This window comes from Hydra vulgaris, chromosome 15, assembly GCF_038396675.1.
Source record: "Hydra vulgaris chromosome 15, alternate assembly HydraT2T_AEP".
Classification (NCBI taxonomy): Eukaryota; Metazoa; Cnidaria; class Hydrozoa; order Anthoathecata; family Hydridae; genus Hydra; species Hydra vulgaris.
This window is the reverse complement of record NC_088934.1, coordinates 30,783,482-30,810,069: the sequence shown is the minus strand read 5'-3', so window position 1 is coordinate 30,810,069 and position 26,588 is coordinate 30,783,482. Positions and strand designations below refer to the sequence as shown.

General features: G+C 27.3%; 1 protein-coding gene across 1 annotated transcript in view; it reads right to left on the bottom strand.

The window, feature by feature from the left end:
- LOC136091459 (hemicentin-1-like) overlaps positions 1-26,588 on the bottom strand; it is a 136,139-nt gene that overhangs the window by 9,955 nt on the left and 99,596 nt on the right. The window contains exons 17-18 of the mRNA XM_065819063.1: positions 6,978-7,087; positions 6,826-6,890 (exon numbers count right to left, since the gene is read on the bottom strand). Of these exons, the coding sequence (XP_065675135.1) occupies positions 6,826-6,890; positions 6,978-7,087 (175 nt within the window). The remainder of the gene's footprint in view (positions 1-6,825; positions 6,891-6,977; positions 7,088-26,588) is intronic.

The following is a 26,588-nucleotide window of genomic DNA, read 5'->3' as shown; positions in this document are numbered from 1 at the left end:
TCATTAATAAAAAACAGAGTAGTAAAAATCTGAAACTACACCGGAATTTGAAGGAGTAAAAAAATTTTTTTAAACTTTGAATCGAAGTGTTTATAAAAACTAATTAAATATATGTCAGTTAGGATCAAAGTTTATTTTTGTTACAAGAGTTTTGCTTGAAGTGGGTGTCAGTTCAGCAATTCTTTGACAAAATTCAATGACAGTAAATACAGCCTTAACAGAGTTTTAAATGTAAAATTTGACTTAAAAAGTTTATTGGCGTTTCATCAAAGTAATACAAATCGTTTTAAAAATGTGCTTAAAAAAGTTGATGTCATTGTTAAAAAAAGAATATCATGCTTATTATACTTAGCATATAATTGCTTTCAAAGCTTAAGCATAACTATAACGTCAAAAATTGTGTTGCAAGTGCAGTTATTAAAACTTTATTTTAAAGTGACTTTGACAAATTTCTGCTTTTTATGAAAGATCTGGATATTTAGCGATATTTATGTTGCAAGATATATATTAACTTATTTAAAGCAAGTGGTGGTTTTTTAAGTTTTTGTTACAGATTCAGATTTTTCCTTTTTCTTTTTTTGTGGTCATTCGCCTTAAATTCTTATTTAATCATTTTGTATTGTAAAAATAATTAAAAAAATACTGCAATCATAAAAAATTAAAAAATTTAGTTTATATTGATGTCAGGTTGAATTATTTTTTTTTCCAATAATAAAAAATTTTACAAAAGTAAATTTTTTTGGAAAATCAATTTTTTTGCAACCGAATTTTTAGCTTGTGTTCATATAAAGAGTTTTTAACCCGCCTTAGCGGGAATCCAGTGATTCATAGGCAAGACCTCGCCTAGGCAGGATAATCATTTCACATACTAAGGCAATACTGAACTTGTAAAAGTTTTAAAGGAGAGGCTAGATCTCAGTGGCTTTTTATATCGCAGGGGGATGATTTGTATCCGTATGCACAGCCACTAATGCGCGTTTTTCATTCAGAGTAAAAAATTTTATTATCAATAAAAAATTTTTTTTTTAAAGCTTGGATCATTGGAAAAAGTTCAATTCAAACCGACATCGAAATAAACTAATTTTATTAACTTTAAATAATATTAAAAAATGCTGTGTTTTTGAAATATTTTTACAATAAACAATGACTAAAATTAAAAATTTAATCTTATGGTCTACAAATAAAAATTTTAGCATGACGTAAGGGCGACAAAACATCAAACATTGATCAATAACTGACGATTTAATTATTTGTCATAAATTTTTTTTTTTTTGACTTTTTGTTTTAAGGCATTTAAACAAAACTTTTAATTTTTAAGATTTGTTTTGAAATAAAAATTACTAATTTATTCGATAGCCCTAGAAAAACAACCGCTCTGACAAAATTTTCAAAATTTTGTCAGAGCGGAACAAAACTCTGAAAAAATTTTTAAAAAAAACTTTTTTAATGGTCAATAAATCATATAAAAGAAAACTTTGATATCAAGTTTAACATTTGTTTCTTGTTAATATTTAATTGCTTTAAAGCAAACGAGCAACTATTTTCCATTACATCCGTCAGCAGGAGGCAAATATTTCCGCCAATTTGACGGCCGCTGCCAGTTAGGAGACAGAAACCATCGGAGACAGCCAATGGCTTTGCCTCCAAAATTTCTTCTAGAGGAAGCCACCATTGGCCTCCGCCTCTTTATTGGCATCGGCCTCCAAAACATTTTACCTCAAAAAAAGAACTCTAGCTGCGGCTGCCATTACAAAGGCGGAAGCCACTGGAGGTGGAAGAAAAAAAATTTCGCTGCTAAAAATTGATCGGAAGGCTGCCGCCAACAGCTTCCCTAAAAAGTCGGCTAATTTTTACAGAAAGTTATTTTGCCGCCGGGCGGTAGTATAAACTCTAAAATAGTCTAACATTTATTGATAGATGCTCTGACATTTTGATCGACTATTTAAAATATTTCAGTGACTATATATTGATACGTATTCTTTTTAGTAAGTTCTTCACTAAACAGTAAAAAAAAAAATTCACTAAATTTTCAGATTTATTAACGTATGTAATATTTACTAGTTTGATGTTAAACTTAACTTTTTAAGATAAACTTAAAATATATATAATTATCTATCTATAAAACAATTATTTACTCTTGTTTACAATGGGTAAATTAGATTTAATAATATTTATAAGTAAATAATGAGTAAGTTAATCTTAATAATCTATATATAGTTGCCAAATTCTACATTTAATGTTCAATGTCATTTTGCTTTCATTTTTAAATTAGTTAGTAGGCTTTTTCTAAAATTGAAAGAGCGTGTTCTGAACATGCGAATATTGAATGGTCCTTAACTTTTTGGGAGAATCGTTTTTGTTTAATTGTACATTTTAGTATTTGTTTTACCTGATAAAGGTATTATCATAAGTAAACCGAATAGGATTTGATGTTTTTTTTGTTTAAGTTTTTAAAAAAATAAGATTTTGATAAGTGTATTTATTATTGTTTAGACAAAGCACTAAAGAAATACAGTCAATGTGTTTGTTATTAGATATTTATTATTAAGATTTAATTTATTCGTATTATTTACTTTTCACTTGAGAGAAAATTTCAAAATCCTTTTTTTGATTAAAATAGTTGATTTTATATATATGTATAAATATATATATATATAATTATATATATGTATGTATATATATATATATATATATATATATATATATATATATATATATATATATATATATATATATATATATATAAACATATATAGTTTGTTGCATTTGGGAGTACGGAAAAAAAATGATTCTTATGCTAACAAATACGTCACTTTTAATTACTTTTAATTACTTTAGACTTTCGTCCAACAGTTGCGTGTTGTCAGAAAGTAAAAACCATTAATTTAATTACAAATTATTCGTTTTTTAAAAAAAAATGCAAAAATGCAAATTTAATTGACCAGAATGTTTTTAAAAACATTCTGTTGCCAACACGGTCTTGGTTACATTTTACGATATCCAGCAAAGAAGCCTAAACTGACACCAAAAATGATACAAAAAAGGCTGAAGTGGGTAAAAAAGTATATGAGTTTTAAAGAAGATGATCAGAAATTGGTAAAATTAATTTAGATGTATTTAAAATATCCACTTTAAATATTCACGTAACAATCCTTGTAAAATATTTTAGAGTATGCTTTAGCGACGAGAGTGCTTTCAAAGTTTTAACAAAGAAGGCTCAGTATCTAAAAAGAAAAAAACGGAAAAAACACTTGTTGGACTGCATCATTCAAACTGTTAAACCACCCCCTCCCCCGTCCACCTTTCTCTGAGATGATCTGATCTATAAAAAGTTCTGGAAAAAAGGTTTTTTTTTTTTTTTTTTTTTTTTGTTTTTGTTCATTTAACAATATTCCCTGGTAATAGTGTCGTTGGTACATAATATATGAAGAACACGGAAACTTGAAGAGGATCATAAGATCCTGTCACCGAAAACCGTTTAACAATACAAAAATTATAAACCAATCATTTCAAAAAAATATAAAATAAAAAGTAAATACCGTTTAAGAAAACCTTCATACAAATAAAATAACCTCAATTATAAAACACCGTTTAACAAAACAATAAAAAAATAAAATAAAAAATTTTAAATTAGTAAATACCGTTTTTATGAAAACCGTCATACAAATAAAATACCGATTAATAAAACAATAAAAAATAAAAACAAATATTTTAAATTACATTTAGAAACACTTATAAAAGAGAAACGAGATCAGAAGAACTCGAAAACATTTTCTATTGGGAAAATAACTTTTTTCAGTTTGTTTTTGAAAGAAGAAAAATTCCAACTTTAGAAAAAATCAAAATTTTTTAAAACTATTTGGTTCCACAAATAAGCTCCGCGATAAGATATAAGAGACCTTCCACAATTTGTATGCGAATATTGTTGATAAATAAAATTGTCATTTTTTAGATCATATTTGTTTTTGGGCTTTATTGCTTATAAATTTTGAAAAGGTATTGGAGCTAAGTTTATCTTACATTTAAATATAAAGCAAATAGTGTAAAAACATTTAGTTGGTATATATTAAGAATACCCATTTTGAATAAAAGTGGTTTTGCATGAGTAAAACGATCTTTAAAATTTATTAGTCGTGCTAGATGCTTCTGTTGCCGATAAAGAGGATCTATTTGACTTTTTTTAGCACTGCCCCATGCGATATTTGAATAATTTAGATGGCATTGAATAAGTGAGTAATAAAGTTGAATTAATGCGTGTCTATTTACAAAACTTCTGGCTTTTTATAATACTCCAATATTTTTTGAAACTTTGTTGCGCAAGGTTTCAATATGATTTTTCCACATAAGGTTTTCATCAATAAAAACACCAAGAAAAAGTATAACTTTCGATTGTTTTATTTGAATATTATCTATATATATTTGAGGCATATCATTTGGCAAAAGATGTTTTTCGGATTTTGGATGAAATAGAGTCCATTTAGTTTTTTCTATGTTAATTGATAACTTATTAGACTTAAACCATTTTGAAATTTTAATTAGCTCTATGTTCATGTCATTAAATAGTGTTATGATAGTATTGCTAGACAAAAAAAAGTTTGTGTCATCAGCAAACATTACTGTTTTTAAATTTGAGGCATTATAAAGATCATTGATATAAATGAGAAAAAAAAGTGGTCCTAGTATAGACCCTTGGGGGACACCACATGTTATATCTACTAAATTTATTGTAGAGGATACATCAATTTGCACATACTGTTTGCGATTGCTTAAATAGCTCTTAAGTAATCTTAAATAGCTCTTAAGTAATCATTCTGCCAGTTGTTGCCACAACTGGCAGAATGATTAAGCTCAGGTGAAAAAAAACCTTCATGCAGGGCGGTGCACCATGTCACACGGCTAAATCAGTTAAAAAAGTAGCTATCAGAACCATATATTCCATTACTTGATTGGCCAGGAAACACTCCTTACCTAAATCCTATAGAAAATGTTTAGGCGCTCCTAAAGAAGTAAATATCTAATGAAAATATTACAAATAATAAGTATTTATTAGAAAAAATTATTTACCATTGGAACCAAAATAAGAATTGAAGGAAATGGCTGAAAAATCAATCAAAAGTATGTCAAAAAGGGTTCTTACAATTATAGAGGCAAAAGGAGAACTCACCAAAATGTTGATCTTGAGTAATTTTGTAGTAATATTTGAAAAATAAAATTTATTAACAATTTGTTATATGTTTTTTATTTGTCAAAATAACACCCATTTGTTAAATAAAAATTGCTTTTGAGTACATAAATAACAAAAATATATTAAAATAATAGACTTTCAAACTTGTGAATGTAAAAAATTGTGGAAGGCCATAATAAATTTTCACACGACTGTATTTACTTATCTATTACAATTTTTCTTTTCGATTTATCAAATGACGTATTGTTGTGATACAGGTAAACAAAAAAAAATTGTTGTGTTGTGTTGATTTATTAAAAACAAATATTTATTTGTATATAGATTTGTTGTTTTGTAATAAATGAAAGGGTCTAACTTTAGAAGCATTAAATGATTGAAAATTTTTGTTTGAAATATATTTTTTTTATCTATGATGGAGATTTATCTTTATATAATTGATTAAATTTAATTATGTGCATTAGACAATTTAATGGAAATAAACTATTTTCCTAAAAAAGTAGAGAAGGTTACTAAAAAATAAATAAGTGCCCCGCCTAACAATAGAAGTTATCATTTAAAACAAGTATAACAAAGAACCCTTTGACTGCACCAAAAAGTAAAAAAATGTAAGGAGAATTTAACCCAACAATTAAAAAAAAATCACTCATTTTAACTGTAAGACATACAATATATCAACTTAAAGAAAAAATAAATTAGCACTGTTCAAAGGTACTTTTTATATATTAAAAAAACCACAATACTTCTAAAGGTTGTATTTATTTAACTTTAGTTGAGTATTCAACTCCAATTGCTTAAAGAAGTCCTTGAAAAATTATATTTTGCTACCATTTACCTATTGAAATGAAATAAAGTTTCCAGACACCCAGCATAAATATTAGGTGTGGAACAGACCATAACCCATTTTTCAGGTTGCTTAGAACCATATTTAGGGTTGTCCATATTCGGACCTCTGGCAATCCTATCTTCTGGTACCTGTTGTGTTGTAGCAGGTTTTAAAAAACTTCACAGATATTAATGTAGTCTTTTTATGTCATTAACCATAAAAATTAGGAATGCTAATAGGGAACTGAACTTAAAATATTATTTATAGATAAATTTGTATTTAATTATAATTTTTATCAAGTTATATGGTTATTAATAATTTAGTTACTAATAACCCATATTATAGGTTGCTTGCTGCTAGTATTTATTAGTAAACTTACTTGACATACATAATATTTACTTACAAAAAGTCTAATTTATTTGTGTGATGTTTTCTGAACAGTATACCAGTAATATTACTTAGTTAAGATTTTATTTTTTAAAGCGCATTCTTTAATGTTTGCAAAAGGTGGCAAGTGCAAACTTTTAAATAAATGATTGTATCAGATTATTTCAATTTGTTTTTTTAAATTTTAAACAATTTATTACATTTAAAATGTGTTCTTTTTATTTTGTAATCATATTGATATTAAAAAGTGCTTCTTTATTTTGCAAATATTTTGAATGCATGTTTTAAAACTTTTCTTTTTCTTAATAATTAACTCATTATTGTTACATCAAATATTTACCATAATATTATTTTAAGAATAAATTTTTTTTTAATAAAATCAAAATGAGAAAATGATGGAGTAAAAACAAAAAAAAATTGTTTTACATACTTGATGGAATACAACTTCAAGTTAAAAGGTACAGTTTTATTGAACTTGTTATAAAGATTTTGTATCTAAAATTAATTATTAAACAAACAATAAAATATTTATACAAATACAAACTTAGTAAGATATTAGTAAAATTAGATTTAAATAAATACTGCAGATTTAATTTTCTCTCCCAGTGGTTTATATACTTCATCTGACGGATTTGAATACTGTGCTATATAAACTTCATCTGTGAAAATAATACCAAAGTTGAGTGTCACATCTAAAAACATATACAAAATTACTTTTCAGAATAAAAAGATAATAAATATTTTATTTTAAAAAGTTAATAGATAACGATAAAACGCCTAAAGTACAAATAGAGAGACAGATTATAGAAAAACGTCGGACAAAAACTAAAAAAATAAAAAATAAAAAACAACCAGAACAACCACTTAGTTAAACAACAGTTTTTTGGATTGGGAAAGAAATTAAAAGAAAACCTTTAAAGGTGTGAATAAATTATAATGCGTCGATATTCTAAAAACGCAAATCATAAAATCCAAAAATTTTTTAAAATGAAATATCTTTTTTTATATAATCTTTTTATAAGTGACCTTTTAAAAACATTCCAACAAAGTTTTAAATATAATTTAGAATAAGTCAAGTAGTAAGTAGTTAAATGTATTGAGAGTTTTAAGCAAGCAGTATCTACCTATAATCGTATTAATAATATATAATAATATAAGTATAAAGATTTTCATTAACAACAACAAAAAAATATTATTAACAAATATCCTAATTTTGCTATTAAATTGATCAGATTTCATATAACAGTTATTGCGCTCATGCAATATTTTTATGCAAGTTATTTAAACGTGTAAGAACAATCGTCTAATTTGGAAAATTTATGGCTATTTTCTTATATGAGTATGGACGACTTTAAAATGATGTTTTTATTTTGTATATTTTGAAACAACTTTACTCTTCAGGCTTGTTTTCTGTTTCAAATATTACTTGTCTCATATAAACTATATAAGATCTTGGATTTAGGAAACACATTTATTCATTTTAAAATAAGATTCTAAAGGGTTTATGTTTTTCTAACAGTCTTATGTGAGAGAAATTGTCAAAGATTTTAGCAAAAATGAGATGAAGAATTTTAACACAATGATGTCACGATCTATTAAAAGTTAAAAAAACCATAGTCTTTCGTAAGTTGTTTTTGTTCATCAAAAGTAATGTGAGATCACAGATGCTGCTAAAACATTTTTTTCAATCATATGTTTAACTATTTTCTTTTTAATTTGAATGTCACAAAAATAAAAGAAAACTTGGTCTGTAGTTATGCAAATAAATTTTGAAAGCTCTTTTCAATAAAGGAATCAAATATAATTAAATACAGACCATACCTTTGATATAAATCCTTATTCCATTTAATTTTGAAAAACCATAGCTAGTGGCTACTATGTTAGTCCCTTAGATTCTTTGTTTTATTCTTATGAAACATAAGAATAAAACAAAGAATCTAACACTGCTTTTCTTACAGATATTGTTTAAATGGTCAAAAAGGTTCATGTGAGATTTTCTTTATAAACTGATTAGAGACTAAGGGTAGTTCATAGCAATAATTTATGATTGTAAAATGTTTTTCTTAGGAATGGGCCAATTTTGATCCCTTCCTATTTTTTTTTTAAATTAACTAAATATCTAAACCAATAAATAATCATTGTAAACTATATGCTGATGACTTTAAAATCTTATTGAATTTGGAATCTTAAAATGATAGTTCATTTTTGCAAAACAAAAGTTTTAACAAAGTTCAATGGTTCAATGGCTAATCGAGTTCATACAAGTTTATTAAAATGTTTTTTAATACATCACGATTCAAACTTGTTTGTGTGTTTCAACTTAAAGCTTCTGAAGTTTTTGTACTTGGTATATACTAGACTTCTAATTAAGTTCTCTATTCAAGTTCGGCATCTTTTTAGAAAAACTGTCAAAAATATATCAGGAAGTATTCAGTGGAGGGTATTAACATTATTCTGCATTTTATATAATAATACGTTTGAAAAAAGACCCTAAATAATTAGATTAACATTAGAAAAAATATGAAAAACAGAATTTTTATTTAGATATTAAAAGAATATATTATTCATATTTACATATTTCATACTGTGACCTTTTATTGTTGAATCAACTGATTATTAATCAGATTTATAAATTGGTTGTTTATACTATTGAACACAGTTTTACAAATTTTGAATATCATATTCAAATCAAAAACCAAAGCAACTAAAAAATTAAAGAAAAAAATTGATATAAAAATATAAGAAAATATTTAGTTTAGGATAATAAAAATGATCCCCAAGTTATTTATTATTTAGATAAATAAAGGAACAAAGTATTTAGATTTGAATAATTAGCAAAGATATACTTAATAGTAAGATAATAACATAAAAAGAAAAGCTAAAATCATGTTATTAGTAATTAAAAATGTTAGTTTTATAACTATAGCATCAAACAAAAACAATAAAAAATAGCAGATATAATTAACAATTAATACATTTTATCAGATATTTACTACAATGTCTTTCAAAATGCCTCAAAATTAAAAATTTTTTGTCTTTTTTACAAAATCATACTATGTCTTGAAAACTTGTGAATGCCAATAAATGCTATTGTCAATAAGTTTTATAGAAAAATATATTTCCCTAAATTATGCAAAAAAATTTTATAAAACTATTAGTTTTGAAAAATAAACTTTAAAATGAATATTTGCTAATTAAGTTCTAAAATTGGAAAAAAGATTCAACTACCTTTAATTTTGATCTTTGTAATAGCTGGTTTTTGAATAACTGTTTTTAACATTCTATTTTAAATTTAGAAATGTGAATAATATTTACTTTTGTTCCACCTAGAAATTATTTTTAACTTAACAACATTTTATATCTATTATAGTTTACCCATCATATTTTATCTATTAAAAAAATTATTAAATATTTTTTAAATATAAAATATAATTTAATTCAATTGTTCGGGTACGGTCCAATGTGCAAAAAAGCAACTTCAGTTTGAAGTACTAAAAAGTATTATTTAGAACTTCAAACATACTACTTTCTTTACCAACAGTATGTTGGTAAAGAAAATAGTATGTTTGAAGTTGTTCCCATTTTAAAACATTGTGTTAACAAATACTTTAATTATTTTTAAGAATAGACTACTTTTAGTTTGCCATTTATTTTCATGATACAAGAATATGTTTTATTACTTGCGGCAACAAAATAGTTTTACATTTCTTAAACTTCAACACAAGTTTTTATTCCACCGACTATTCATCAGGGTTTTTTATGTCACTTTAAAATAATTTTTCCTCGTAAATAGGAGCGATAATTTGTCAACAGTATTTAAACAAATTAGATATAATACAGCAATCATTACAAAATCTGCTAGTTAAATCTTTTAAAAATATCAAGAAAAGAAGTGGGCCAAGCACAAAACCCTATATTAATCATTTTTTTCCCAAAACTACTCTTTGCACCCTATTCAATAAGAATGACTCAATTTATTTAAGAAGCATACCAAAAATGCCAGCATTACAAACCTTTGCGCATAGTGTTATGAGCAAAACTCTGCCATGGTACTACATGATATTGACATCAGAGATTACAACTTACCTCCTTACGTATTTACTTTTGATTTGAATTATTAAAACAGTTTATATAAATTTTTTACCTCACAACATCGTTACTCTCTAAACCCTCCCCAACCTCCCTTTCCCCCTCCTTTTCTCAAGTGCAAAACGTAATTTATGTGATTATTAAATTCAACACTGATAGATTTAAAAGTGATTAAAAAATCTATAGTTGTTAGATGTTCCATTTAAAAAAAAAAAATTTAATATAAATTTTTGACACAAAATGAACATATTTAGCACATAGAAAAAAATAAAGTATCGATAAAAATATTTAATGTAATTTGAGAACAATTGTGTATAACAAAAAAATTTCACAGAACTCTCTTTTACTAGGAGTCTTCAAAGGAAAAAGTGTTGGTATTTAATTTCTCATAGTAAATGGTTAAGTTGGCGATTAGTTTTAGTCATGCGAATAAAATGTATCATAAAAACCACATTTAATATCAATTTTGAAGTTTTGTAAATACTGTTTGAATTTCAACTTTATTATAAAAATATTTTTGTCCTAAAAAAAAATTTATTTAGTTACAGCTAGAGTTTTAAAGGATTCTAAAAATTTTTAATTTATAAAGTTTTTAAAATTTTTAAAATTAGGATTTTAAAGGAATTAAGTCTAAATTTTGAATTTTATATATTTTTGCTTATTCCAAAGCATTGAACAAAATCATTGAAATTACACATGTTACCAAGTTTCAGTTGCGTCCCTGTCAAATGATGGAATGAGTCATAACTCATAAATGTGTGACTTTATCACCATTAATTGAACATAACATTCAATTCAAGTTCTTGTTTTGAGGGAAGCAATTGGCTCACTAAATAGTGGTTTCGAATTTGTCCGAATTTTCTGGCAAAAACAAGTATTATGTAGAAACTGCTCTGCACCAACCAGCATTTTCTTTTTTTTCAAATAAAGAAATAGCGACATTAGTTACTTTTTATTGTGTACTAACAGTTCAATAACCATCAAATTATGTCAGAACATGTCCAGCTCTTAATATGTGGCTATTCCATGACATGAAATTAGTACTTAAACTTACGATTAACTTGGTATGATTTTTTTTTCCGTAAAGTGCAAAGAACTAAATTCACATGTCGTGGTTTCCTTTGTTTAATTTGCAAATATAATAAAATAATTTAAAAAGTTTCTCTATGAGTTTATTTGAATAAAAAAGCATTCTTTTACTTATTGAAATATCTAAATACTTTTATCAGATTAAAATTTAAAGGATTATGTAGTTGTTTGGGGCAGCTATTATGTATGTACTGTGATGGGACTGATAAGTACCTCATTATGTGTGCGCAACTAACTCTTCTTCCATATGTTTTGCTGCATTTTTAGTTAAATTATCTCTTAAAAATCTCAACTAACCATTTAATCAATTGTAATATCTGTTTAATCCCAAAATTGGTATACTAGGTTGTTGAAATCACTATCACCAACCAAAAAATAGCAAAAGTTGAATTTTGAGGATAGCGTTTATTTTTTTTGGAAAATTTACATTAACTCAATTAAATAATTATTGCAGGGCTTGTGATAAAATGGATGCAATTGCTGCCATCATATGAAACATGCCTGTTTACGGAATATTCTAAACTTCCAAGAGCAATAAGCAACGATTGCGCAGCTTATAATGAGATTATAAAATCATGATTGTTCAAGAGTTTGGAACGAGAAAATGATAAGTTGTTCAATGTGGTTTTTTATAAATAACTTGAATAATAATGTTAAAGATAAAACTTGTTTAATTTATTTGTAAAATTCTGCCTTCTTTCAATTAACAACGCACAGATATGAAATATTATGTCACTTGCTTTAATGTAGAGTTTTTTGTTTAGCACTAATATGATGAATGAAAAATTTGAAGTTTTACAGCTAATTTCTAGATTGGAATGTTTACTTTTTTAACCAAGTACACATGAAAACTCAGTTTTAATAGAAACTTGTGTAAATGAAATGCAAATTGAAAATTACTATAACAAAATTAAAAGTTTCAGAACAGCATTAAATTGATAAAAACGTCAAGTAAGGTTTATTTCTTTTATTGTTCTTAATGTTCACACATTTTTTTTAATAAAAAAGAATAATTTATAATAGAAGCTTTTTCAAATTCATTTTTGTATTGATTTTTATTGAGTATTATTTATCATAAACAAAATGAGAGTGAAATAGACAGTACTAATGAAGACATGACAATTTAGCAACAAATCAATATAAAGACATGGCAAATTAGCAGCATTCAGTTTCGAAAATGAAAAAGTGGACAGACCATTGACAACTGTTAAGGGGATCAGTTAGTAAATTTATAGTCATTTTGAAAAATAATTTTAAATTAAATTTCTTTTATTGTAATAAACTCTTAATTTTTTAATGATAAAAAGAAAAAATCTTAATTGAATACGAACTTATTTTAAAAATCTTTATTTTTATCATATCATGGAATACGAAACTGTTTTTAATTAAGTTAACAGCGTAATATTATTCAATAAATATATTAAAGCAAAGAAAGAAAAAAATTAAGTCACCGTTTTAATCTTCAATGCTAACTTTATAAAAAAGTATAAATAATTGTGTTTTTGCTTGGTCGCATTTTTATTTTATCATAGATAGTTAGAAGAAAATGACGATCAGGCGCATACAATATATAAAAAGTTTGGAAGTACAAATAGCTTCTACGTTGACCCAGTGTAAAGAGTGCACTGTTAAAATACAACTTCAAAACATTTCTCAATAAAAGAATAATATATAACGAACTTTTAAATGAACACCGTCATTACCGACATTTAAATCGCATGATTGTTCTCGTAGACATTATCTCTAGCAGGCATAATCACACTTAATGACAACATATTACAATTTATGAAGGGAAAATTTCTTTATCACAAGACCTGACCAGAAGGGAAAATTTCTTTATCACAAGACCTGAAATTGTTCTTATTTTTTCTACCATTAGTAGTATAATTAGGATATTCATGTTGCAATCATAGTCTTGCTATAAATTTTGTTACATAAATTTAAAGCAGTCTCACAGCCTGCTATAAATTTATGAATCAATTTTATTTTAGTCTCAGTACCCTTATTTTTCTTTTGTGTTTTCTTCGTGATTCTTGTGAAATAGTTAATTCTTGTAATAGTTCTTTATTTAACACTGCGAATTCCTGGCTAAAAGCCATTGTAATTGCCACAAATTTGATTCATTTTAACTATATGACAAGTAATTTTAGATAATTTTTTGAGTTTTAAAAAGAGTGTGAAATTTTTAAAAAATTACTGGTTGTTGTGTAAAATTTTAAAAAAAGACCAAAGACATTTGTAGTCTTTTGCAAAATCATTGCTCCAGTTGTAGCACAGCCTTTTTAAAATGTTTTAGAAAAATTATTTTGTTTTTAATTTTGAAAGAAAATTATTATTTTATTTCAAATTAAAAATAACAATTTTCATACAGAAAAAAATTTTTAAACATTAATGAATAAATAATATGTTACTAAACAACTGTAACATTTTGATGTGAAAAATTCATAAATTCAAGTTTTGCTTCATAATGCATTTTTAAATGCCACATGTAGCAAAATTCAAATTCCCCATTCTCTTCTAAAAGCAAATCTTTATTTACAAAATATAGTTTTCTCAAAATAAACAAAAAACATTTTAAAGCAATTTGAAGCATATTCAAATACATAATATACAAATTACCATAATATACTCAAATGAAATTTTAAAGATATTTTCTTTATTAAGAAAAAGTTTATTACCAAAATGGTATCTGATTAAAATGATTTTTTTTAAAAATGGTAGTTACTACAACTGATGAGAAATACATTGATATTTTATGAAAGATTTTCAATATTTGATTGTATTAAAAGTTGGTAAAAAGAATTTATCATTTTCTAGATTTTAGATGCAATCTTTAGGGACAATAGGGTGTTTGCTTTTTTGCTATGCATATGTCCTATGTTATTTTTAAATGAACATTCATGTATTATAACTAAAAATCAAATTCATTAATTATTAGAAAAGGTCATCCACTAATCATTAAAAAAAAATTAGTAATCGTAAAAACAATATTTTATATAGATTTCCAGTTTTTAACTACTTTTACTTTTTTTCTTAATATTAGAAATAATGAGTTTTAAATTGAGTTTCTCAGTGTTTATATAACAAAACAAGCCTTCTTCAACAACTTCTACTCCTCTATTAGTATGAATTATGCTGTGCTGGATGTTTGCAAAAATTGATGGCTTTATAGTCTATAGATGGTTTTATATAAGGCAAACTACTTCTAGTTGTTCTTTAGATGAGCAAACAAAAAATAACTCAAAAATTTATTACTACTGAATTCTATGAATAGACGGCAATTTATTAGGAAAATTAATTTTAGGAATATATTCATTTTTTTATAGAAAAACAAATAGTAGAGCAGTTTTATATCAAATCATTTCTTTATCATTTCTCTGTTTAAGATAACTTTTAAGTTTTAAGTTAAATTTCAGTTTTTTGAAACCAAAAATTTTTTTTTAGGTTTTTAACTTTTTCAAACCTGTATGATTAGTTGTCAAATGCTACAATATGGTTTCTTTAATTTTTTTTCATTCTGTTCAATTCATACTTTTCCAGTATTGAACAGCAGAGTCAGCAAATTTTCACTTGTTATTCATTTAAACCAGTAATATTAAACAACTGACAAAAAAAATATTTAACATATTTTTTTGGTTTTCTTATATATTTATCATAATCTTCTATAAGGTTTTCTTTTTTACGATGAAGAGCTTGATTTGATAAAGGGTGGAATTAAAAATTTGCACAATTCTTTCAGTTGAAAAACTAATTTGATTCAACTTAAATTTAACTTTTCTTAACAACAATGTTATTAGAGTTTTTTATACACTTCAGATTTTGATGGCATTATTAAAAAGCTGTTAAGTTTATCAATATTTTTTTCTAATAAAAATTGTAAAAAAATAATAAAAATTGTTAACTAAAACTATTTAGTTACATTTAAATAAAAAGATTGTTCATAAAAAAATATACTTTCAAAATGAAGATAAGTTGCTTTGCATAAAAAATATTTGACATTGTATTTAAAATTGTATGTAATATAAAAAATATCTTTGAAATAGCATAACTTTGATACAACCTTGTTTAACAAAATATTTTTGCTTTAGTCAATGACTTTTTTTTTAATATTAAATCAAGTAATAGATATATTCAGACAGTACATATAAATACTCATTTTATAATATTTCAGGTTTTCAAAATATTCATAAAAACTATTTTGAGCCGAATGAGAAAAAAACCTTGTGGGCAATCATTTGATTTAATAATCAAAAACTTATTAAACAATTTAAGTATATTCTGGAAAAAATCAAATAATTGAAGTTTTAAAGAATTTATAAATTTGATTTTGAAATTTTAAAACTTTTAGCTTAGGAAGTGCGTTTTGGATAATGAATCTAGTTTTAAAACATTGCAAACTATTCATGCATAAATATAAGACAATAGATATAGTTTATGTAATTTATGTTAAACTTTCTTACTGGTTCTGAACAATGCAGGAAAAATTCAAAAATAACATGGAATAATAAATTAATATTCCATGTTTTTTTGAATTTTTTCTCAAAATTACTTTATACCTTTATATGGAGCATGAGATTTATATGATTCATCTTTCAATCTTTCATTTATCTATGTATATTATGTAAGAGTAGCAAGTAAAAAAAATGCTAGAAACTAATTTCTACTATATTTCGCTTATATTGTCTTAAGTACAATTCTCTGAGTGCTTTGAGTGTTGCCACTCCCAACGTTTCATGGTTAGGGAATCAAATTTAGTATCTTCATAGAATTTTAATTTTTTTTTTATGTATAAACCTTTGAAAGTCTTTCAAATCAAAAAAATTTTTTACTAATGATAGTGGTAGAGTCACTTATCACCTGGCTTAACATCAAATCGTTTTCTCTTTCTTGAAGTCGTAATGTGTATGAAATAATTTGACAATAGTCATTAAAAAGATGCTGTTGCAAACCAACAGGAATAGATTTAGGAGGTGGGTTTGATGACTTGGGTATTTTATCATTATTTTTTGTCCCAGAGTATATTTGTTTAGTGTCGTACTTATAAGAGATTCATGATAAAAAAAGTGTCAAAGGTATTAATTAGATTACTGCTTTGAATTTAAACAATCATCTACATATTGGCCGTGATACCATTAATTGTATTAGTTAACTGATCATAAACTGTCTCTTTACTTATTGGGACACTTAATCTATTGTCCAATCAAACCAGGTACCGCCCACAGTCAAGTGCAAAATTTAACCAGCGCACAAAGTTGTACTAAAAAATCATTGTATGTGTTAATTTTTACCAAATAACATCATATTTAAAAGTACTTTTTCCAATGTTAGTTTTACCTAAAACCTGTCTGGAAACTTGCAATGGTGAGCCATTAGCAGTTTTAAAACTGCAATCTAAATTATTACAATGCTTTATTTTTTTTTCCAACCCAAGCAGAGATAGTATCTACTTGTGATCTGGGCAAAGCTTCTAAATGTAATAATGTTGAATTGTATTTATAATAAAATATAAAATTAGTAGTTACTAATTATAGTTTAACAATTAAAGTTTACAAATAAAATGCCTTATATACATTAACTGATAGTTTATAATGAGTTGATGATTATTTTTCTTTATCTGTATATATATATATATATATATATATATATATATATATATATATATATATATATATATATATATATATATATATATATATATATATATATATATATATATATGGAAATGTTTGGGATAGATAGCAGTATTGTTTTTGACAGGGTTATTTAACTGAATCTTGGAAGGTCAGAAGATGCCTAAGGAGTGGAGACATAGCATAATGGTACGAGTTTTTAGGAAAAGGGCGATGTACAGAGCTTTAGAAATTTCAGGGTAATAAAGTTGATCAGTCACAGCCTGAAAATTTGGATAAGAGTAGTGGAAGTTGGCTTAGAGGAAAAGTAGAGATCTGTGCAGCAGTATGGTTTCATGCCAGCTAATTGCACCACAGATGCTATGTTTGCTCTTAGAGTGTTAATGAAGAAATATATGGATGGACAGAAGGAGTTACATTGTGTGTTTGTGGACTTAGAGAAAGCTTATGATAGAGTTCCGAGACAGGAGCTGTGGTATTGTATGAGGAGTTCAGAAGTTGCGGAAAGGTATGTGAAGGTGGTGCAGAATATATATGAGAACAGTGTGACAGCAGTGAGATGTGCAGTAGGAATGACAGACAAGTTAAAAGTGTAACTAGAACTACATCAGGAATCAGCCCTGAGTCCCTTCCTGTTTGCAATTGTCACGGACAAACTGACGGACGAAGTTAGACAGGAGTCCCCTTGGAATATGATGTTTGAAGGTAACATTGTGATCTGTAGTGAGAGTAGGGAGCAAGTGGAGGTAAACTTGGAAAGATGGAGGTATGCTTCGGTAAGCAGGGGAATGAAAGTGAGCAGGAGTAAAACAGAGTAAATGTGTGTAAATGAGAGGAAAGACGGTGGACAGGTCCAGTTACAAGGAGTTGATTTGGTGAAGGTCAACGAGTTTACCTACTTAGGGTCGAGGGTATAGAGTAATGGAGGAAGTGAAAGAGAGGAAAAGAAGAGAGTACAGGCAGGGTGGTGAGGATGGCACAAAGCGTCTGGTGTGATCTGTGATAGAAGGGTGTTGGCTAGAATGAAGGGTAAGATCTTTAAAACAGTAGTGAGACCTGCTATGTTGTATGGAGTGGGGACAGTGGCACTGACAAAGACATGTCTGAGATGAAGATGTTAAGATTCTCATTTGAAGTGACAAAGAAGGATAGAAATAGAAATAAGTTTATTAGAGGATCCTCACATTTAGCATGTTTTGGAGATAAAGTTAGAGAATCAAGATTAAGATTGTTTGAAAATGTACAGAGGAGACAAGAGAGCTATATTGGCAAGAAGGTTTTGCGGATGAATTTTCCAGGTAAGAGGCGGAGAGGTAGACCTAAGAGGAGGTTTATGGATGCAATGGTGGAGGATATGAGAGTGGTTGGTGTGTCAGTGAAGGACACTCATGACAGTGCTAAATGGAGGAGTTTGATCCGCTGTGGCGGGAAATGCTGAAAGAAAAAGAAGAAGAAGATGTATGCATATATATATATATATATATATATATATATATATATATATATATATATATATATATATATATATATATATATATATATATATATATATATATATATATATATATATATATATATATATATATATATATATATATATATATATATATATATATATATATACCCAGATCACGATTCAGTACTTTATTATTTTCATTTTTAATATTCAAAAATTCTGTGGGTCCTTTAAGGAATTAAAAAGAGCAACTTTTAGGGCGCTCTGTACCATTTTAAAACTGTGTGCAGAAAGTGCTAACTGTCACTGTGAAAAAGTATTTTTCACAGTGAACTTTTTCACATTTTTCTAAATAAAGATTTAATTTATTTTAAACTAAATTTTTAATTTCGATGATATATTTAAAATATTATTAAGTAATAAAATAAATAAATAATAAAATATTAATAGCCATAAAATGCCACCAAAAAAAAGTTTTAGAAGAATTAGATCAATAATAATAACATTAATACAAATAATAATAATATTTTTAGTTTAAAAGTTAATCGAAAAACTTTCAGCAAAGAAATTTACAACTGAAATTTGATGTAATTTGAGATTATTTTAGCTGAAAAAGAGATTATTCAATATTATTTCTTTCTACAAAAGTCAAAGTGTGACGTAAAAATGAAGTTCTAAAAAAAAGACAAAAAATTTTCTTTTACATCTAACAGCCCAGTTGATTAGTCTGACTGTTTGATACTGTTCAAACTAATGGTTCCCTGAATATTTGGCAGATTCAAAGTGTTTACAATACGAAACTAATTTTTTCAATAAGTTGTAAACCACTTTAATTAATAAACCTTTATACTATTTAATAATATTTATACAGGATTAAAGTTAAGATGTTGTTGAAGTTTTGGATGAAATTAAAAGGTCAAAAAAACAGAACAAACCCTGCTGAAATTAAAAAATGGCATTTATTTAAAGAGCAAGCAAAATAAACATTTCTGATTGGAGAACATTCTCATGTTTTGTTTAAAGAAATACTAAAAGGCATTAAAAGAAAAGTTAAAAACAAGGAAGAAGATATTGCTTTTTTAAATGAGTATCTTGTGAAAAAAAAGGAAGTCTTTGAGGTAGTCATAAAAGATATGAGTGCTCTGTAGAAAGAAAAAAAAGAAGCACATCAAAATTAAATAAAAATTTATTAGCAGAGTTATGCAAGAATGATTTAGATTATTTAAGTGCTGCTTATTACCCTAAAGACAAATTAGGCAAGGAAATAGAATTTAATTTTAATGAGCATCCTAATGTTCAAAATTCTTTTGTCTTTTCAAAAAATATCAATCATTCAACAACTCATACAATATTGGGAAAAGGTATAACACTCCACCAAAATACAACATTGATAAGTAGTGCTATTCTCATAGATGTTGCTGTATTAAAATTAAATTGTTCTAAATTCACATGTTATAGAATTAATGATTACATAATATATGCCAGAGCAAAAAAGTAAAAAAAGAAAACATAAAAACACTATAGCATCATCAGATTCACTAATGATTATACATATTGATGGAAAAATAGTTAATGAATTAATGGAGAAAAAGCAATTTAAAAAAGAATATCACTTTTGGTAAAGATTGATGAGAAAACAGAACAACTTTCATGGAGTGTTTACTTGGAGGCATTCCTCTACTAGATAGTTCACACGTTTAAACTCCATTAATTCCACAAAAGGAAGCTATTGTGGAACTGATGGAGTTTTGGGGATTAATAGATAAGGTTATATGCTTTTGTTTTGACACAACTTCAACTAATACAGGAACGTGACAAGGTACTTGCATAAGATTAATTTAATAAGTTCATCGTCCATTGTTGTTGATTGTGTTTAGACATAAGGAAATTTAGTGACACAAAGCCCAATTCTGGAAAATTCACTCAAACAGCGAAACTTCTGGCCCAAAAATTAAGAAGAAAATTTATATAAATGGCTTTACTTTAAAACATATACGTGAATGGGGGAACTCAAAAACTAAAAAATGCGTACAAAAAAGAGAATAAGAGCAAGGATGGAAGGGGGGGAGGGTGGAGAAAGTAATTGACTGCGACTCTATATGCGGTTTCACTTTTTTACCTTAAACTCACCGTAAATATCTTTTTATGAACGAAAGTTTATTACTTTATTTTAAAAGTTTAAAAAATAAATATCATGCTATGTAACATAGATATGTCGAATCAACCTAAATCTTTTTTGTTTTTAATGTTTTAAAAAATATACGTAAGGAAATAGGGATTGATTTTGTTATAAACAACATGCGCATACGAAAAGGATTGGAGGTGTGGTGTTACTTATAGCATACATTTGCATACAAAGGGGAAAAGGAATCAGCAATGTTCCCATAAATATAAAATATATATATATATATATATATATATATATATATATATATATATATATATATATATATATATATATATATAAATATATATATATATATATATTAGGCAGCGGTTATCATAACTTTAGACGCACTCTTTTTTTACATATATGTAAGAAAATACTTAAAATAAAAATAAAATAAAAGTGCTACCGCTATTTTTGATATATAATTTATTAGAGGATTATAGAGTACCTTAACTTTTTTCACAGGATGCTTATTACTCATTCTATACCAATTAATACGAAAAAGTTAGTTGATAAGTTTGATTTTATTTTATTCATAAATTTAGACGCACAATCAAAAAAGTTTTATATCTTTTTAATTGATAGTAAATTAGTACATTTTTTACGCATATTTCTCAATATTAGGCCTAAATTAATTGATTTTGTCAAAAAACCTTATATAAGTATGACTTACCTGCAATTAGTTAATCATTATCTAATAAATAAACAAATGTTAAGTTAGTTTTGCACTAAAAAGACGGAAAAAATGGGCAAAAGATGTATGACTCAAGGTGAAAGATAGCAAATTATTTCTCACATCAAAGAAGGAACGAAAACTAATAGAGAAATTGCTAGGTTTATTGGAGTTTCTAAAAAATGCGTTTGGACAACGAAGCAAAACTTTCTTCACACTTGTGGTGCCAGCGAGAAAACGAGCCTAGGTAGGCCCTTGTCAACCACCAGTCAGGACGATAGTGCCCTTTTTAGAGCTGTCAGAGCTAATCCAAGAATTAGTTACAAAGAATTGAATACAACGCGAAAAACATCTATTTCTCAAAGCACAGTCCGCCGAATACTTATCAAATACAAGATTAGAGTCTACTCTGCTTTGAAGAAACCGCTCATGCGTCCATAATATAAACAAAGGAGACTAAAATGGTGTCGCGAAAGAAGGTATTGGAAAATAGAACAATGAAAAAACATCATGTAGAGTGATGAGAGCAACGTTAGGCTTATCAATCGCAAATCTAACATAACAGTCAAAAGAATGGCTCACGAAAAGTATTACGCCAGGTTTATTAAACCGACTCTACAAAGTGAAGAGGGCTCAACAGGAATCTGGTCATGCTTTAATTACAAATGTGTTGATATGTGCCAAACATGCACTGGAAGAAACAACCCCAGGGTATACGTAGAAGTACTGAAAAACAACCTAATTTCATCAATTGACCTGCTTATGCTCAATGATAAACATGGAAACTTCAACAAGATGGCGCTACTTCACATACTGCATACTATATAAAGGAGTGGTTCAACGATGATAATACAAAGACAATACCGTGGTCTTCATATTCACTTCATATTCAAGGCGGATACACAAAATATTGATTGGTTCATAAATTACGCCTCCTTATGTATCGTGCGTCAACATTTATGAATAATTTTTTTTGTCTCATTTTTTTAATACCCTGTAGTTGTACCTAATTTTATTTTTTTATTTTTTATAATTTTGTATTCTGTATGTATTTATCTAATAAATATAAAAAAACTAAACCGAATTCTTTTTTCGTTATTGATTTACCGTTAAAAAACTAAAAATTTCTATTCTCAAATATGAGTGCGTCTACATTTATGAAAACCACAGTTTATATATATATAAAAATATATATATATATATATATATATATATATATATATATATATATATATATATATATATATATATATATATATATATAAAATAAACAAAAGTTCACATTCTGAGGTAATCCACTGGTATTAAGGATGGTAGCCCTCTTAGCAAATTATTTGCTTCTTAATAGACTTCTTTCTAGAAAAAATATCGGCCAAAATATGGCTAGTGATTTGAGCAGAGCATTACATGTTTGGTTTGGAAAGTTATCATTAATGATCTCTTTTCTTACTAAAAGAGTTGGGTTCTTAGGAGCAGAAAACAAAATTCAACAAGAAGTAATTGATTTTCCTAAAAATAATGACAATGCAAACATCACTTATCAAAATAATATTCACAGTGTTGAAGACTGGGCAGGTTTTGTTAGTAAAGAAAAGGATATTGCTGCCAAAGAAATAAAATGCTGCTTTGTTTGCTAAAATTTCAAAAGAAAACAACAACAAAAAAAAATAGAATTTTAAATAATATTATCATAAGTTGTCTTACTGAGTCAGTAAATTAAATGATGATAATAAAGCGATTGATGAAATTCTTATTATCTTAAAAGTGTCTTGTGACGATGTAAAAGTTAAAAAAAGACTTAAAAATAAAAATGCCTCTCTTCCTACTCCTTTTATCTCAGTTGATATTGACTATAAATTTATTTATGTGTCCCCACGTTTTCCGTTGGTTTTAATTGAATTTAACAATTTTGAAAAACATAAATCTTTGCTAATGAAAGAAAACTAAAAAATATTTATGGTTTAACAAAAGTTTATGTTCGCCTAGATCAAACTGAAAATGAAAGAACAGCTCTATATAAACTTTATGCTAATGTAGAATTAGAAACAATGCTCTTCCAAAATCATTTGAGGATCTGCAAGGGAGGCAACTCAATCGGGGTACAAGAGATGGAAAAAAAGGATTTTGGTGTGTGCAATCTGGCTCTATTCGAAAGATCGAACGCAAAGAATAGAACACCAAACCCTAACATTTATAGTTCTCAACCTTTTTCATCTAGTTGTTCTTTATTTGAACTTAAATGTCTTTAATTTAATCCAACATCTTTGTATGATAAATTGGATGAGTTCCAAGCTAGAATTGCATCACTAGATTACCCACGCATCATTGCAGTCACAGAAACGTGGTTCACCGCAGCATCTTCAACAAGTCTATAAAATTACACTGTGTATCTTCGAAACAGGACAATTCGTAAAGGTGGCGTAGCCACTTACGTTAAAAGAAACATTCTTTCATATGATTGTGAGTTCAGTGATGAACAAATGGGTGAGCAAATATGGTGTCAGATTTCAATTGGAAATGATATTTTGTTAATTGGTTGTATTTATCGCCAACCATTCACTCAATATGAGTCTAATTTACAAATCAACAAGTCAATCAAACGTGCTAAAGCTAAATGGTAATGGTAAATTTACAAGTGTTCTCCAAGTTGGTGATTTTATTCATAGTGATATCCGCTGGAGTGAATTGCGTGGCAAATGTAAATATGGTAAACAGTCTAGTCAAATTTTTTTAAATGCTATAAATGATTGCTTCCTATCTCAGTTTGTCACAGAACCAACGCTTATAAATAACACACTTGACCTGGTGCTCTTAGAAAACCCTGATCGTATTTATATTGTTACAAATGGTCCTCCACTTGGTTGTACACAAAAAAATCGTTTTCATAATTCACTTTTATGGGATTTTAGACTTAAAACATCAACCAAAACAATTAGTCATCACAAAGTGATATACATCTTTTACAAAGGTGACTATAATGTCCTCAGTGAGGGTCTAAAAGTGATTGATTGGCCAAAATAATTCACAAATAAATCATCAGATAAAAGCTTTTAAAGAACCATTTAAAGACATTTACATTTCATTGATTGAACATCACATTCTCAAATACAATATGTCCTTTAGTTTGAAAAAACGTGATCCAAAATGATTTAATTCTACTATTAAAGCGGCTACTATCAAAAAATTTAGACTATTTATTAAGTTACGTTGTTCTTCAAGCAAATTGTAGGATAATATTCGAGTCTTGTACAAAAAACAAAATTGTCTGGTCAAAAAGTTTGTTGCAGATACTGTAATAAAGTTTGAGAGTGTCATTTCTGCTTGTAAGTCTTGCCCAAAAAAATTTTGCTCTTATATAAACAGCCAAAAGTCTTGTAAAAGAAAAATTCTATTTTTTTTTTACCACGATGGAGTGCAATCAGTAGGTGAGATGTCTATTACAAGCTGCTTAAATAATCAATTTTTTAAAGCGTTTTTATCACCTGAAACTCACTTACAAGCGCCAAATTTTCCTCAAAGAACCAAAATTACTTGTTCTCCAGTTTCAAGCTCATTATTCAGTTGTTGCAACATTGAAAAACTTTTATTTGCGTTTGACTCTTCGAAAGGCACTGGTAACGATGGAATCCATCCTAGAGTGCTAAAAACTTTCTCCAAAGAATTCAGTGTGCCGCTCTCTCATTTATCAAGTCAATTGATTCTGGCCAAGTACTGCCTGGGTGGAAATATAACGCCAATATTCAAAAAGGGTCAGCGTACTGATCCTGGAATCTACAGGCCTATTTCCCTCACCTCTGCAGTTTAAAAATTAATGGAGAAAAAAATGCTTGATGTCATGACTGAACACCTAGTAAAGCATAATCTGTTATCTTGGCATCAAACGGTTTTGTCAAATCTAAATCGTGCATCACAAACCTTCTTGAAGTACTGGGCATCATTACCGAAGCTTTAAGTGACAAATGTGCTGCATTGCTCATCTTTTTAGATTTTGCCAAAGCTTCCGATTGTGTGTCACATTCTCTGCTTTATCACAAACTGGCTGGCTATGGTGTTGGCAAAAATATTCTTGCCTGGCTCAAGGACTTTCTTAAAAATAGGAAACAGCGTGTTGTTCTGGGAAATTTTTCGTCCGAATGGATGGATATCCTGAGTGGTGTTCCTTAAGTATTAGTCATAGGACCTCTTCAATTTTTTCTTTTAATTAATGACATGGCAGAACTGGTCAAAAATATTTGCAAAATATTTACTAATGATAGCCAGTTGGTTGCCAATATAAATACAGTTACAGTCTTGGCGTTTGCACAAAAGGACTTTGAAATTTTATGTGATTGGTCAAGACTTTGGTGCATGGAATTTAGCATAAATAAATGCAAGGTTCTAAAGTTCTATGATGGTTCCACAGACATTGATATCCCCTTTACTATGGTAAATAATAATGGCAATCACATTCCTCTTGAAGATGTATTCGTTGAGAGAACATTGGGTGTTCTAATAAACAATAGACTGAAATGGTCAGAACAAATGAGTCATGTCATTCTTAAAGCTTACTCTGTACTTGGGTTACTCAAAACAATTTTGAAAAAATGGAATCCAAGTATGTTTATGAAGCTCTATACAGCATATGTAAGACCAATATTGGAATAATGTGCACCAATTTGGTAGTCTTTTCTCCTAAAAGACATTAAAAAATTAGAGTTTGCGCTACGTAGAGCTACCAAACTTGTTCCACAATTGCGCAACATAAAATACGAGATACAATTAGCAAATCTGGGTCTCAGCTCATTAGCTAAACGTTGAACCATAGGAGACATAATTCAATTTTTTAAAATTTATAAAAAACTTAATTTTGTTAACTGGCAACAGGAGATAAACCAAGCAAGTGCTCTATTATGTGATGGATCTGCAGGTCATCTTCGTGGTGACAAGCATAAAATTGAATGAGAATTTACAAAAAACACTCAAACACATGATTTCATTATAAACCCAGTCGAGTCATCATGTAACACTTTGCCTGCTTTGTTAGCTGCTTCAAATTCAGTTAGTTTGCTGCAAATTTATGAGTTCAAAAACAATTACGACAAATGAA